The 13,103-nt window shown below is 51.6% G+C and overlaps 1 protein-coding gene across 3 annotated transcripts; it reads right to left on the reverse strand.

The window, feature by feature from the left end:
- On the reverse strand, window positions 1–12,995 carry HINFP (histone H4 transcription factor). Of its 3 annotated transcripts, XM_084894473.1 has the most exons (11): window positions 12,910–12,995; window positions 7,965–8,152; window positions 4,811–5,040; window positions 4,459–4,570; window positions 4,137–4,289; window positions 3,587–3,664; window positions 3,384–3,504; window positions 3,162–3,300; window positions 2,956–3,080; window positions 990–2,445; window positions 1–781 (listed from the first exon to the last, which is right to left on the reverse strand). In XM_084894473.1, the coding sequence occupies exons 2-10, from the start codon at window positions 8,140–8,142 to the stop codon at window positions 2,109–2,111; spliced, it is 1,473 nt and encodes a 490-aa protein (XP_084750599.1). In that variant the 5' UTR covers window positions 8,143–8,152; window positions 12,910–12,995; the 3' UTR covers window positions 1–781; window positions 990–2,108. The 3 variants fall into 3 exon arrangements, with proteins under 3 accessions (XP_084750599.1, XP_084750598.1, XP_084750600.1); XM_084894472.1 differs by lacking the exon at window positions 1–781 and having other exon boundaries at window positions 1,211–2,445; window positions 12,519–12,940; XM_084894474.1 differs by lacking the exons at window positions 1–781; window positions 7,965–8,152; window positions 12,910–12,995 and having other exon boundaries at window positions 1,211–2,445; window positions 4,803–5,082.
- Window positions 12,996–13,103: the final 108 nt, after the last annotated feature.

The following is a 13,103-nucleotide window of genomic DNA, read 5'->3' on the forward strand; positions in this document are numbered from 1 at the left end:
TTTTTAATATATATATATTTTATTGGTTTTTTACAGAGAGGAAGAGAAAGGGATAGAGAGTTAGAAACATCGATGAGAGAGAAACATCGACCAGCTGCCTCCTGCACACCCCCCACTGGGGATATGCCCGCAACCAAGGTACATGCCCTTGCCCGGAATCGAACCCGGGACCTTTCAGTCCGCAGGCCAAGGCTCTTCCACTGAGCCACACCGGCTTCGGCTGGGCAGTTTTTAAGGCCCAGAAACTCTTGCTGGGCAGCTCTCTGTCCAGCCAAGACTCTGGAGAACCCTTTCCTGGCCTCTCCAGAGCGCAGACTTTTAGAATGGACAGGCTACTGCAAAGTGGCCGGACACACCTCATTCTTATTTTGGAGGGCTTCAACCTCTGAGAACTGGATGAAAACCAGACCCTTTCCCCAGGAAAATGCACTCACACACACAATTTCCCACCTTAGTTCTGGACTCCCAAGTTCCAACCAGTCCCTAGGCCCCCAAATCCATCCTCACTGCCAGCCTCCTCCTCAGCCCCAGCCCCCGAGGGAAAGAACTGCCTGCCCCAGAGGCACTCAGGTGGTGAGGGCCTGGTCTGATGCTGTATCTTCGTGGTTAGCCCCACTCACCTGTTCTAGAGTGCTATTATTATATAAATTCCCTAGAGGCTGATTCATGCATGGGGGTGGGTGTCCCTCAGACCAGCCTGCACCCTCTCTAATCTGAGATATCCCTCTCACAATCCAGGACTGCTGGCTTCCAACAGCTTGCCTGCCTGCCTGATCACCCCCTAACCCACATGTGTCAAACACAAGGCCCGCGGGCCAAATCCAGCCCGCCAGGCCTTGCAATGTGGCCCGCACCACGCTGTTATCACTGCACTCCGCTGTCAGTTTATGACATTGTCAGTTTATGACTGTTCAGTAAACCATTCGGCCCACGATTTAGGCTGGATTTTAGATTTTGGCCCCTTCTCTGATTGAGTTCGACACCCCTACGGCCTAACCACTCCTCTGCCAGCTTGATCACCTAACTGCTCCTCTGCCAACCGGACTGCCCCTAAGTGCCCTCCCCTGCTGGCCTGGTAACCCCAAACTGCCCTCCCATGCAAGCCTGATCGCCCCCAACTGCCCTCCCTTGCTGGCCATCTGTGTCCACATGAGGGTGGCCAGTTTGTGTTGGAGTGACAGTTAATTTTCATATTACTCTTTTATTAGACAGGATGGCCTCTGCCTAGGACCCCCAGAAGGAGGGTAGATGCTGAGAAGAAATGGACATTTCATAAAAGCAGGGGGAGGTGAACTGGGAACAGAAGAGGGGAACAAGCCTAATTACTCAGCTCCTTTTCTGGGTGGCTGTATCTCATTACCTAGTTAACTGCACCAAACACTAGACAGACTAACAGCAGAAGCATTTATTACCAAAACAAGCGCTACGCACACTGCCCCGCCTCGGCCCTGAGCATGACGCCGAAGTCCTTGGGGGCAGGAGGAACCCTGGGAGGGAAGCGGCTCAGCTGGCGGGTGAAAGGAAGGGCCGTGGCAGGAACTAGATCCAGGTCATTCTGGGGCCCGAGAAACCCTAAAGACAGGAGTGGGTGCAAGCTGACTGAGGACTTTCACCACTGCTCCAGCATGTCTAGAGGTCATGGTTGGGCCTGACACTACTGTGTTTCCCTGAAAATAAGACATCCTCCGAAAATAAGACCTAGCGCATGGAAAAATAAGACATCCCTGAAAATAAGACCTAGCGCAACTTTGGGAGAAAAAATATTTTTGGGGAAACAGGGTAGCTCCCTCTACAGAAAAGAACATACACAACCAGGCTATCCTCCTCGGTCCCAGCTCCTCAGGGTCCCCACAAAGACATGGTGTGGCAGAAAAGGAAAGTCCTCAGAATCTGCCGACTGATGCAAGCCAGATCCTGAGTGGACCACACTGCTCCCAGCACCCCTCCAAAAGGCATCCACTGGCAAGGGCTGCCCCAAGGGGCACTGCCGCCAGCCTGGCTCAGACCCAAGCCTGGGCTAGGAATGTTGCTGCTCGACCGCCTTCACGCCATCCGGACTTCTGGTTCCCAGCTCCTCCCTGAAGCTTCTCCATGAGGCCCCGAGGGGCTCAGGGGCTGGGGTGGGGCTCTCCCGGGCCTTTGGACAGCACATAGTAGACAATCTCCTGGGCATTGGCCTGATTCACCACGTGGATGACGGGACTGGAGGTGTCCTGAGAGGCCGAGAGGCTGTCCTCACCACCTCGGCCCTCCTCCTCCGCCTCTGGCTGGGGCCCTGGCTCCCCGGGCACCGTTTCTAGAATGATGCTCTGCAGGCCGCTCTCGTTCAGGGACGCTCCCAGGTCCGAGCCCTCCTGTGGCTGCCGCAGCAGCTGCTGTGTCAGTTCCACACTTTCATAGCGAACCAGCTGCAGCCGCATGTAGCCGTCCTCATGCTCCTTGTATCTGGGGAAGCAGGAGCGGGCGTGGCATCAGGCAGGGGCGGGGCCACAGAAATGGGGGCGTGGCAAGTGAGGAACAAACCCAAGGGACCGGGAGCCCTGGGTTTCTCAGTAATGGAGCTGAAGACAGAGATGTTTAGCAGGACATGAAAGCCAGAGGAAGCTCATTACTCAAAATGGAGAATTTTAAGTAGAAACCCAGAGGGTGGGGGTGAGGGAGGAGGAAAAATAAGAAATTACTACAGAGGCTGAGGTCAAGGAGCTATGGTTCTGGACCCTTAGGCTCTACTTCTATTTTGGCTGCAGGACTTTTTATTGACAAAACCATTTACTGGGTTTGTCACTGTACCTTGAATTCAAAAATCAGAAAAATATTTTTGCCTCACTCACTGCTATTCTTGGGGTTCCTTGAGCCTAAATGGGGATGGAGGGCATCAAGGCACTATCAAATTAAAAACTGTAATTTGAGTATGGGAAGAAATGTGTGTGAACCTATGGGAGGGTGGAGACATACCGGAAACGGGGGTGCCCTGAGGGCCACTTGAACTGGTGCTTCTTTCGAAGATGCACAGTGAGGTTGTTACCCCTGGTGAAGCATTTGTCACACACGTGGCATTTGTACCTTGGCTCTGAGTAACCCTGATGGGGGGGAAGGGAGGTCAGCTCTCAGCTCACCCCCGCCCTCCACTCTGCTGACCCTTCCACCCCAGCCCCACTCACTTCATGCACTTTCCGGAAGTGGGACTTGACGGAGCAGAGGGCTCGGGCGCTGAAGGTGCAGTTCTCAACATCACACTTGTAGGCTGGCTCCTTGCTGTGGGTATCCAGGTGCTTCCGGAGATCGATCAGATTCTTGCAGCTGCCAGGAGAGGTCAGGAGGGTGGGAGGGCATGGGGATTCTAGAACACCAGGTCTGTGATTTCCGGCCCCGGTTCCCCTTACCTGTAGTCACAACAGTCGCATTTAAAGGGCCGGTCCTCGCTGTGACGAAAGCGCATGTGGTTGCGGAGGGAAGATGGCAGGGGACAGGTCATATCGCACAGAGGGCACTTGTAGTGGTTCACTGAGGAGCAGAGGAGGCTGTATCTGAGGGCCAGGGGAACCGGGGGGGCGGGCAGGGAGGCTGGTGGTGCCCACTCACTCACCATGGTTACGCATGTGGTCTCGCAGCAGCCTCTCAGTGGCAAACCTCTTGGAGCAGTGAGAGCACTGGAAGCGCTGCTCTGGGGCAGGCAGGAAAAGAAGGGGTGGCTGTAGAAGAGGGCGGAGGTAGAGGGGAGAACGAGTCCCAGAGGGGAGCCTCCCAGGCAGAAGGGAACCACCCGAGGAGACAGGGGCATGGGACTAGGATGGACAGAATCACGGAAAGAGCGTGGGACTTGGCACGGAGAACTGAATTAGAATCCCGGCTTGGACACTTACTAGCTGTGTGGTCTCAAGTAAGTGATTTTAAGCTCTCTGAGCCTTAGCTTCCTCATCTGCAAAAAGGGGATAGAGGCCTGCCTCACGGGCTGCTGTGAAGATTCACTGAGTAACTGACAGCACAGTCAGCTGAGTAGCAATGCCTAATGACTGCGAGCCAGCGGAGACCGCGCAGGTGCCCGAGCCCTAAGGCAGACCGCCAGGTTGCATACAGCCCTGGAGATACGCCCCAACCCACAGGCTGAACAGCCTGCACCCACTCTGACTGCTTACGGTCCAGTGAGGTCTGGCGCCGGATGTGGTCTAAGAACTTGGTGTTGTTGGCAAACATGCCCCCACAGGTGGGGCAGGCCGCCACCTTCTCCTGGGTGTGGCTGCGCAGGTGCTCGCGAAGCTTGCAGTGGTCCTTGAAGGTGCAGGTGCAGCCTGGGGAGGACCAGGCAGGCTCCAGCCACACACCCACGCAGGCTCTGGACCCCCCCCCCCCCCCCGCGGCTTCCAGAAGCAGCCAGCTGTGCCCGGCAGGACACCCAGCTGCACTAGCCCTTCAGAATCCCAGGGTTCTTCAGAGGCCAGAGCTGAGGAGCGACCCTACCTTTCCAGCCGCACAGCACCACATGGTTGTCCTTGCCAACGACTTTGTATTCACAGCACAGGCTGTGCGCTTCCACGTGCCGGTAGAACCACTCGGGATTGTCGAAGGATCTCTGTGCCAGGAGCAACTTGGGGTAAGGACTGAGGGCGGGCGGAGGGATCCTAACCCCATGCGTCCACAGGCTCCCTCCCAAGTGAACTGAGGGCGGGGACGTTTGAGCAAGGGAGCCCCGCAGCCACGAAGGAGTACTAGCAGGAGCCCAGGACCATAAGGGTCCGAAGAAAGGATCAAGGCTTCTAGAGTTCAGACCTGCAACTTCCCCTCGCCCTATTTCTGGCAACTACCTGCTGACCTCACAGTGCTCCCACAGACACAGGAAGTGGTCCGGGATGTCCGGGATGATGTTGCGACTGTGGAAGTCCAGGATGCAAGGGCTGAGGTCGGCCTGGCTCTGCAGGGCCTGCAGCCCCCACTGCTTCAGCTTCGTGTGGTAGCAGTGGAAGTAGACGTGGCGGACAAGGTCGGCAGAACTGTCCAGAGAACAAAAGCCACACTCCTGCCATAAGCAGGAGAACTCTTCCTCTGCGGAAAGGGGTTTAGAGAGAACACGATGCTTTCTACGCTCGCTCCTTCCACCTGTGGCACTGGCAGCAGGTGAGGAAGCTGCACCCTGACCAACTGTCAGTTCCTTCAGCACCTTGTGCACCTCCGTGTGCCAAGTGCTGGGATGTCACGAGTCAAGAGCCCAGCCTCTGCCCTCACAGAGCTTACAGCCAGGGTGGAAAAGCATTCATCGAATCATCACAGGTAGAGTTATAAGCTGTGACCAACCGGAAGTTCCCTGCAGGTGGAACAGGGAGGCGTCTGGAAGGTTCCCTGGTGTCAGATCCGAAGGGCGGTCTATGAACTAGGGGAGAAGTGTGAGCTGTGCGGAGGGCGGGGGCCCAGCCCCAGCGCCGGCACCTCGGAGGGCCGGAGTGGCGTGCGGTTCCTGGCTGAGTGTGTGCTGCGCCTGCGGCAGCTGCCGCCTCCCAACAGGGACACCCGCTCTGTGTCCAGCACAAACCCTCTCCTCCCGATCGTCTTCTCCAGGAAGGTCCGTAACCATTCCATCTAAGCACCATACTGTCAATGTTTACATGGGTTATACTTTGAAAAATGTCACAATCCCTTAATTTCTCTATTGTGTAAATATCATTTAGCTTTTGAAACTGTTAGCTAGATATTTTAGTCACAACTTCGAACAGAATTCGAAGGGAGCTATCTCTGTACTTTCTTCCTCAGTTTTCAAACTCTGCTGTGACCTATTAGTGGTGGCAAAATCAATTTAGGGGATTGCAAACCACATTTTCTTTCTTTCTTTTAATCCTCACTCAAGGACATGCTTGAAGAGAGAGGAGGGAGAGAGGGAGGGAAGGAAGGAGACATTGATGTGAAAGAGAAACACCGATCAGTTGCCTTCTGTCTGGGAATGGAACCCGGAACCACATGTGTGAACTGACCGGAAATCAAACCAGTAAAACCTTTCCAAGCAAAGGATAACACTCAAACAATCGAGTCACACCAGTGAGGCCACATTTTTTTTTCTTTTAAAGAAACAGAATAAGAGAACACTTCAGAGAGCATTTAATACAGGTAAATACTTTTCCAAAATTTTTTTTAAAATATATTTTATTGATTTTTTACAGAGAGGAAGGGAGAGAGATAGAGAGCTAGAAACGTCGATGAGAGAGAAACATCCACCAGCTGCCTTCTGCACACCCCCAACCGGGGATGTGCCCGCAACCAAGCTACATGCCCTTGACCGGAATCGAACCCGGGACCCTCCAGTCTGCAGACCGACACTCTACCACTGAGCCAAACCGGTTTCGGCTTTCCAAATATTTTTAACTTGTGTGTACAGGGTTGTGATGTAAAATGCATTCCTAATTGGTGGTCACATTAAAAAAAAAAAAAAAAAAGTGAAAAAAGCAAGTTACCAACAGCTTGTACAGTACAAAAGGAAGGTCAGCCCTGGTCGGTGTGGCTCAGTGGACAGAGCATCAGCCTGCAGACTGAAAGGTCCGGGTTTGATTCCGGATAAGGGCATATGACTGGGTTGCAGGCTTGATCCCCAGTGTGGGGCGTGCAGAAGGCAGCCAATGATTCTCCCTCATCAAAGATGTTTCATCTCTCTCTCCCTCTCCCTTCCTCTCTGAAATCAACAAAAAATGTACTGAGTGGCCAGATTATGATCTCTGAACACATAATAATCTGGCCACTCAGTGTAATAAAAAAGCCCCTCGACCAGTATAGTTCAACCAGCAGACTGGCCGGCCAACCGCCCATGTCCCCTCCACCGGGCTAGGCTGGCCTGACCCCACCCATGCACGAATTCATACACTGAGCCTCTAATAAATAAATGAATGAAAGAATGAATGAATGAATACTAATGCAGATAGAGTGTTGGCCTGTGGACTGAAGAGTCCCAGGTTCAATTCCGGTCAAGGGCACATGCCCAGGCTGTGGGCTTAATCCCCAGTTGGGGGCATGCAGGAGACACCCAATCAACAATTCTCTCATCATTGATGTTTCTATCTCTCTCTCTTCTCCCATCCTCTCTGAAATCAATAAAAATATGTAAAAAACAGCCGAAACCGGTTTGGCTCAGTAGTAGAGCATCGGTCTGCGAACTGAAAGGTCCCAGGTTCGATTCCAATCAAGGGCAAGTACCTTGGTTGCAGGCACATCCCCATTAAGGGGTGTGCAGGAGGCAGCTGATTGATGTTTCTCTCTCATCGATGTTTCTCTCTGTCCCTCTCCCTTCCTCTCTGTAAAAAAAATATAGAGAGAGACCAGTTTGGCTCAGTGGATAGAGCGTCGGCCTGCAGACTGAAAGGTCCCAGGTTCGATTCCAGTCAAGGGCATGTACCTTGGTTGTGGGCACATCCCCAGTGTGTGAGTGTGTGTGTGTGGGGGGATGTGCAGGGGACAGCTGATTGATGTTTCTCTCTCATCGATGTTTCTAATTCTCTATCCCTCTACCTTCCACTCTGTAATAAATCAATAAAATGGGGGGGGAAAGTTTAAAATAATATATATAAAAGATATATATACTTTTTTTTTTAAAGAAAGGAAGGAAGGAAGGAAGGAAGGAAGGAAGGAAGGAAGGAAGGAAGGAAGGGGAAAGGAATGCAAGGACAGAATGAAGAAAGCCAGGGAACTGCAAAGGCCAGTGCTGGTGCTGTAAGAAGTGAGCTGGAAACAGGACAACAGGAGGCTCTTCGGTGACTTTATCTGTGATGACTGCAGATTTCCACGAGGAGAAATGAATTAAGAACTTTGATGGGTCTGGTCGTTGAAAACCCTCGTTGAATGAGTTTTCTATGCGTCTACAATGTTTTTACAAATAAAAGCACAGCTAGAAAATTAAACCACCACTCTCCTGCACTGCCTTCTCCGTCGGAGGGAAGGAAAGTCAGATGTTCCCCTTCCCTTGAGCTCTTTCCCCTCCCGTGTCCTCTTACCCAGCAGGTCCTCCTCCTCTTCCTCCTCCTCCTCCCCCGAGCTGTGCAGGTGCTTCTGCAGGTGCTGAGTGACATGCTCGAAGAACTCCTCCATGGCAGAGCACACAAAGGAGCAGGACCCCCACTCACACTGCAGCCCCAGGTTCTCCTTTCGGGGGACTTTCCCAGGGGGCGGCATGGCCTTCACCCTAGAGGAGAGGAGATCCCCAGCTGCAGAACCACCCGTGTGGCTGGGGTTGACCCTGCGTAGGCAGCCTACCTAGAACCTGCAGCAAAGTCTTCCCAGCCTAACCGGTTTGGCTCAGTGGATAGAGCGTCAGCCTGCGGACTGAAGGGTCCCAGGTTCGATTCTGGTCAAGGGCATGTACCTTGGTTGTGGGCACATCCCCGGTGGGGGGTGTGCAAGAGGTAGCTGGTCGATGATTCTCTCTCATCGATGTTTCTAGCTATCTATCCCTTTCCCTTCCTCTGTGAAAAATCAATAAAATATGCTAAAAAAATAAATAAAATAAAATAAAAAAAAAGTCTTCCCAGTCACCTGTGAGAAAGCGGGGCCTTTTCAACAAGGATGGAATAGCTCCTCAAAAGCCTGGAAGCTTTCTGTGTTCTCGGAAAGGAGAGTACAAACTAACCTTGTTTATTAGCAAGTGCCAGGCACTAAGCTAAGCACTTGAACATTTTCTCATATGGCTTCAGAGCAACCCACCGGGGAATTATTCCTGTGCGAAGCAGAACCAAGCTCAGGTTCAGAGATGGCTCTGGAGAAGAACCAGAGTGCAAATCCAGACTCCATGGACCACCATCCATTAGCTGTGTGACTTCAGCCAAGTAACTTAACCCTCTGCTCCTGAACATCATCAGCTTCAAAATGGGATACCAAAACCTTCTGCTTTTAAATTCGCACTTATTATATGCCACACACCATACTAAGCACTTTATTCACATTGTGTTGTTTAATTTCGTCACACTATGAAGCACCATTTTTTAAAAATATATTTTTATTGATTTCAGAGAGGGAGCAAGAGAGAGAAACATCAATGACCAGAATCATTGATTAGCTGCCTCTTGCACTGGGGATGGAGCCCGAAATCTGGGCATGTGCCTTGACCTGGAATCAAATTGTGAACTCCTGGTTCATAGGTCAATGCTCAATCAAGGCTAACTTTATTTACAGATAAAGACCTGAGGCTCAGAGAAATTAACTGGTTTGCTCAAGGCCACACACTAGGTGTGACAAGGTCAGGTTGGGCTAACTCCGAAGTCCATGCTCCTTCTAACTCCACAGCCTGCCCATGAACGCAAAGCTCCTCATTTCTTCCTGCATCGCGTCACAAGGCCCCGCCAGACTCTCAAACGCCATACAATCTGCCTCTCCCTAACCTACCAGGTGTTTACTCCAACTCTCCCCCAACATCCTCTAAACAAAATGTAAAGAAGAAAAAAAGAGAGAAGCCAATTCTTCCTTTCCCTGGGGAGGGGATAATTGCCTCTTGCTCATGAGCTTTTTAATAAACTTCTTGCCTGAGCACTAAAAATAAACAAACATATAAAATACAGATTTCTGCCCTAACCGGTGTGATTCAGTGGATAGAGCCCTCAGCCTGTGGACTGAAGAGTCCCAAGTTTTATTCCGGTCAAGGACATGTACCTTGGTTGTGGGCACATCCCCAGCAGGAGGTATGCAGGAGGCAGCTGATCAATGCTTTTTTCTCATCAATGTTTCTAACTCTGTATCCCTCTCTGTAAAAAAATCAATAAAATAAAAAAAATTTAATGCAGATTTCATTTGAACAAAACAGGCCAAATCTGTCTAGTTGATACCATACCTAACTTGTATTCAGCATGCTTAAGTATGTATTAAATATTTGTTGGAAGAAAGCTAAATAAAAAAACAAAAGGTTCTTGCCTGGCTGGTGTGGCTCAGTGGTTGAGCCTCAACCTATGAGTCAGGAGGTCGAGGTTGATTCCCTGTCAGGGCACATGCACGGGTTGGGGCTCCATCCCCAGTGTGGGGTGCACAGGAGGCAGCCGATCATAATTGATGTTTCTCACTCTCTCAAATCAATAAAAATATTAAAACAAACAACAACAGCCAAGACCGGTTTGGCTCAGTGGATAGAGCGTCAGCCTGCAGACTGAAGGGTCCCGGGTTCGATTCTGGTCAAGGGCATGTACCTTGGTTGTGGGCATGTCCCCAGTGGAGGGTGTGCAGGAGGCAGCTGATCTATGTCCCTCTCTCGTCGGTGTTTCTGACTTTCTGTCCCTCTCCCTTCCTCTCTGTAAAAAATCAATAAAATATATTTTAAAAAAATAAAAAATAAAAAAATATAACAAACAACAACAACCAGTTAGTTTTCAATTTTTAGAAAAGTATACAAATGCAGAGTTCTCCTGTTCCCACAGAGGGGCTTGGATTCAGGAAGGCTGGGGTGAAGCCTGGGAATCTCCCCTTTAACTCAGCACTCCATTCTCATGCGGGCAGTTCCAGAACAGAGTTTGAGAAGTTTCCCTCATTAAAGGAAAACAGACAGCAGAGGATGACACTGAGCAAAAGTTCTGGGGGATGAGAGGATGCTAGAGGCCTTGAGTCTGTCCCAAGTGTCACCTCACCTGGAGCCTTCTAATTCTCACTGATTCTCAAGGCCCCCAGCCATGTGGACCCTGGGAGCAGGCATGGCTCCCTCTGGCCTCCCTGAGACAGGCAGGACCTATGAAAAAGGCCTCTACTACACACGGAGAGGCGGCGGGAAGAGAGAATACAAAACCCATAAAACCCTTCATGCCCACAGTACAGGAGCCTACTATGCCTAACCGCTCACCAGAGAAAGCCCTTCAATCTACAGCCCTCGGCGCCTTCGACACTGGGGTGAGCATGGGTTTGCTGGGCTTCCCTGGAACATCTCAAACCTTGTGCTGCTCATGGTCATCGTGATGGTTTCATGTGTTCTATTCTCATGTACCCAACTGGGCAATCTTAGCTGCTTCTGCGCAGAAGCCACTTCACACCCACCTGTGACACAGTACTGAGCACAAATATTGTAAATACACTACTGCTGAGCCAGGAAGCGGGCTACCCAGAGATCTAGAATGACCTGAAACCTCGCAAGTTCCCCGGATCCCGCTTTCACTGGCCCCAGCCATCCTTACTTAGGCTGTGCCCTGCTTATTTCCACCCTGGGAGTTGGGGACAGCGTGACTATCTGATCGCCACATTTTCCCAAGGCAGGAATGCAATGAGGCACCAACTTGTGTAGTGGAGTACTGGACCAGCTGTAAGAAGACCTGGGTTCAAGTTTTTTGTCTCAATGACTTGGCTGTGCCTAGAATAACAGAATAATAAATGTCAAGCACTATTCTGAGCATTTGTATAAAAATGCATTAATAGCTCTGCTGGCATGGTTCAGTGGTTGAGAATCCACCTATCAATCAGGTCGAGGTTGATTCCTGGGCAGGGCACGTGCGGGGATTTCGGGCTCCATCCCCAGTGTGGGGTGAGCAGGAGGCAGCTGATCGATGATTCTCTCATCATTTATGTTTCTCTCTCTCCCCTTCTCCCTTCCTCTCTGAAATAAATAAAAATATAAATAAGTAAATAAACAAAAACGATTAAATACAGGAACCCCACTGAGGTAAGTACTATTATTACTCTACTCCACTGATGAATAAATGGGCCAGTAAGTTAAGTAATTTACCTAATGTCACAAAGTTAGAAACTGATGGAAAAGGAACTCAAAGCCAGTGAGTTTAGCTCCATTTTCCTCCTCTCTGTCTTACTTTTCTGATTCCCTCCTCCCCACAGACATCACATCTCTACACTCAATACCCAAACGTCTCACTGAACACTTTGTCACTCTCCTCCAATATGCTGGAAGCCCTGTTCAGTTCTAACTGCAGGGGGTCTCTTAATATTTAAGCAAACTTAATTTATTACCTTTTTTCTTTAATTCACTGACTTTAGAGAGCAAGGGAGACAGAAACATCGAGCTGCTGTTCCACCTATGCATTCATTGGCTGATCTTGTACACGCCCTGAGGATGGAGCCCGCAACCTCGGCAGGACGCTCCAACCAACAAGCTATTTTTATTTTTTGACAAATCACTTAGCTCCTCTAAACCTGTTTCCTTGACCGTAAAGAGGGATACTAATATCTCAGTAATGGGTAATGGAGTCAACAGATCTGGTCAGAAAGCTCCAACTAGCTACACGACCTTAGGCAAGGTAGCAGGGGAATAAGTATGCCTGTCTCACTGAATTTACTTACGAACCAATCACATAATATTAAAATGCTCAGCAAAACACACCACTAGAACTCAACAAATGTTAACTATTCGTGACGTATCCTTGCTTCTGATGGTGCGCTGACTCAAGCTTCATCTAATTCTACAAGGAAGGTCAACCAAAGGAAGACGCGGGGCCTTCGCACGTCTTTTCCACAGGAATCCTAGGAAGACGCCATCAGCAAGTGCTGGCGGGTGAGTACAACGCGGGGCACCGAGGGAACCTCGAGGGGGACTCAGGAGGAGGGGCCCGGGCTCTGAGCCCCTGACGACTCACAGTTCGGCAGAAGAGGTAAGGCTCGACGCGAGACGGCAGCCACCGAAACAAAGCGCCCGCGAGGGAAATCAGGCGAGAAATCGCGGCGCGCAGGCGGAGACGGCCCAGGAGGGCGCCAGGCCCGCAGGGCGGGCAGGCTCGGAGAGAAGAAAGGAGACCCTCCCGGCGGGTAGCAGCTGCCCGGGCCCTGCCCCCGAAGGCGGGGGGGGGGGGGGGGGAGGGACCGTGTCGCAGCGCCGCGGGGACCCAGAGGAGAGCAAGGAGGTTCGGGGCGCGCAGGCAGCAGGCCGACCGCCGTGGCCGAGCGGCGAGAGGAAGCCGACTCGGGAAGAGCCGGGCCTCGAAGCCCGCGGCCCCACACGCTGCCCACCCGGAGCGGGGCCCTGCTTACCGCCCCTCAGCTCCCGCGTTTCTCAAGCTCCTCTTCCAGCGTGACCATTTCCGGGAGGGCACTTGAGCGACGTCAGCGACAGCCAATCGCCGCTCTCTAACAGCCAATAGCCGCTGCGACTGACGGGGCGGGCGCGCGCCAAAACCCGGAAAAGGCGGGCGCACGGGGCGAAGGGCGGTAGCGAAAGAGAGGGA

The sequence above is a fragment of the Pipistrellus hanaki genome (genome assembly GCF_964339955.1).
Source record: "Pipistrellus hanaki genome assembly, chromosome: 9".
In the NCBI taxonomy this organism is placed as follows: domain Eukaryota; kingdom Metazoa; phylum Chordata; class Mammalia; order Chiroptera; family Vespertilionidae; genus Pipistrellus; species Pipistrellus hanaki.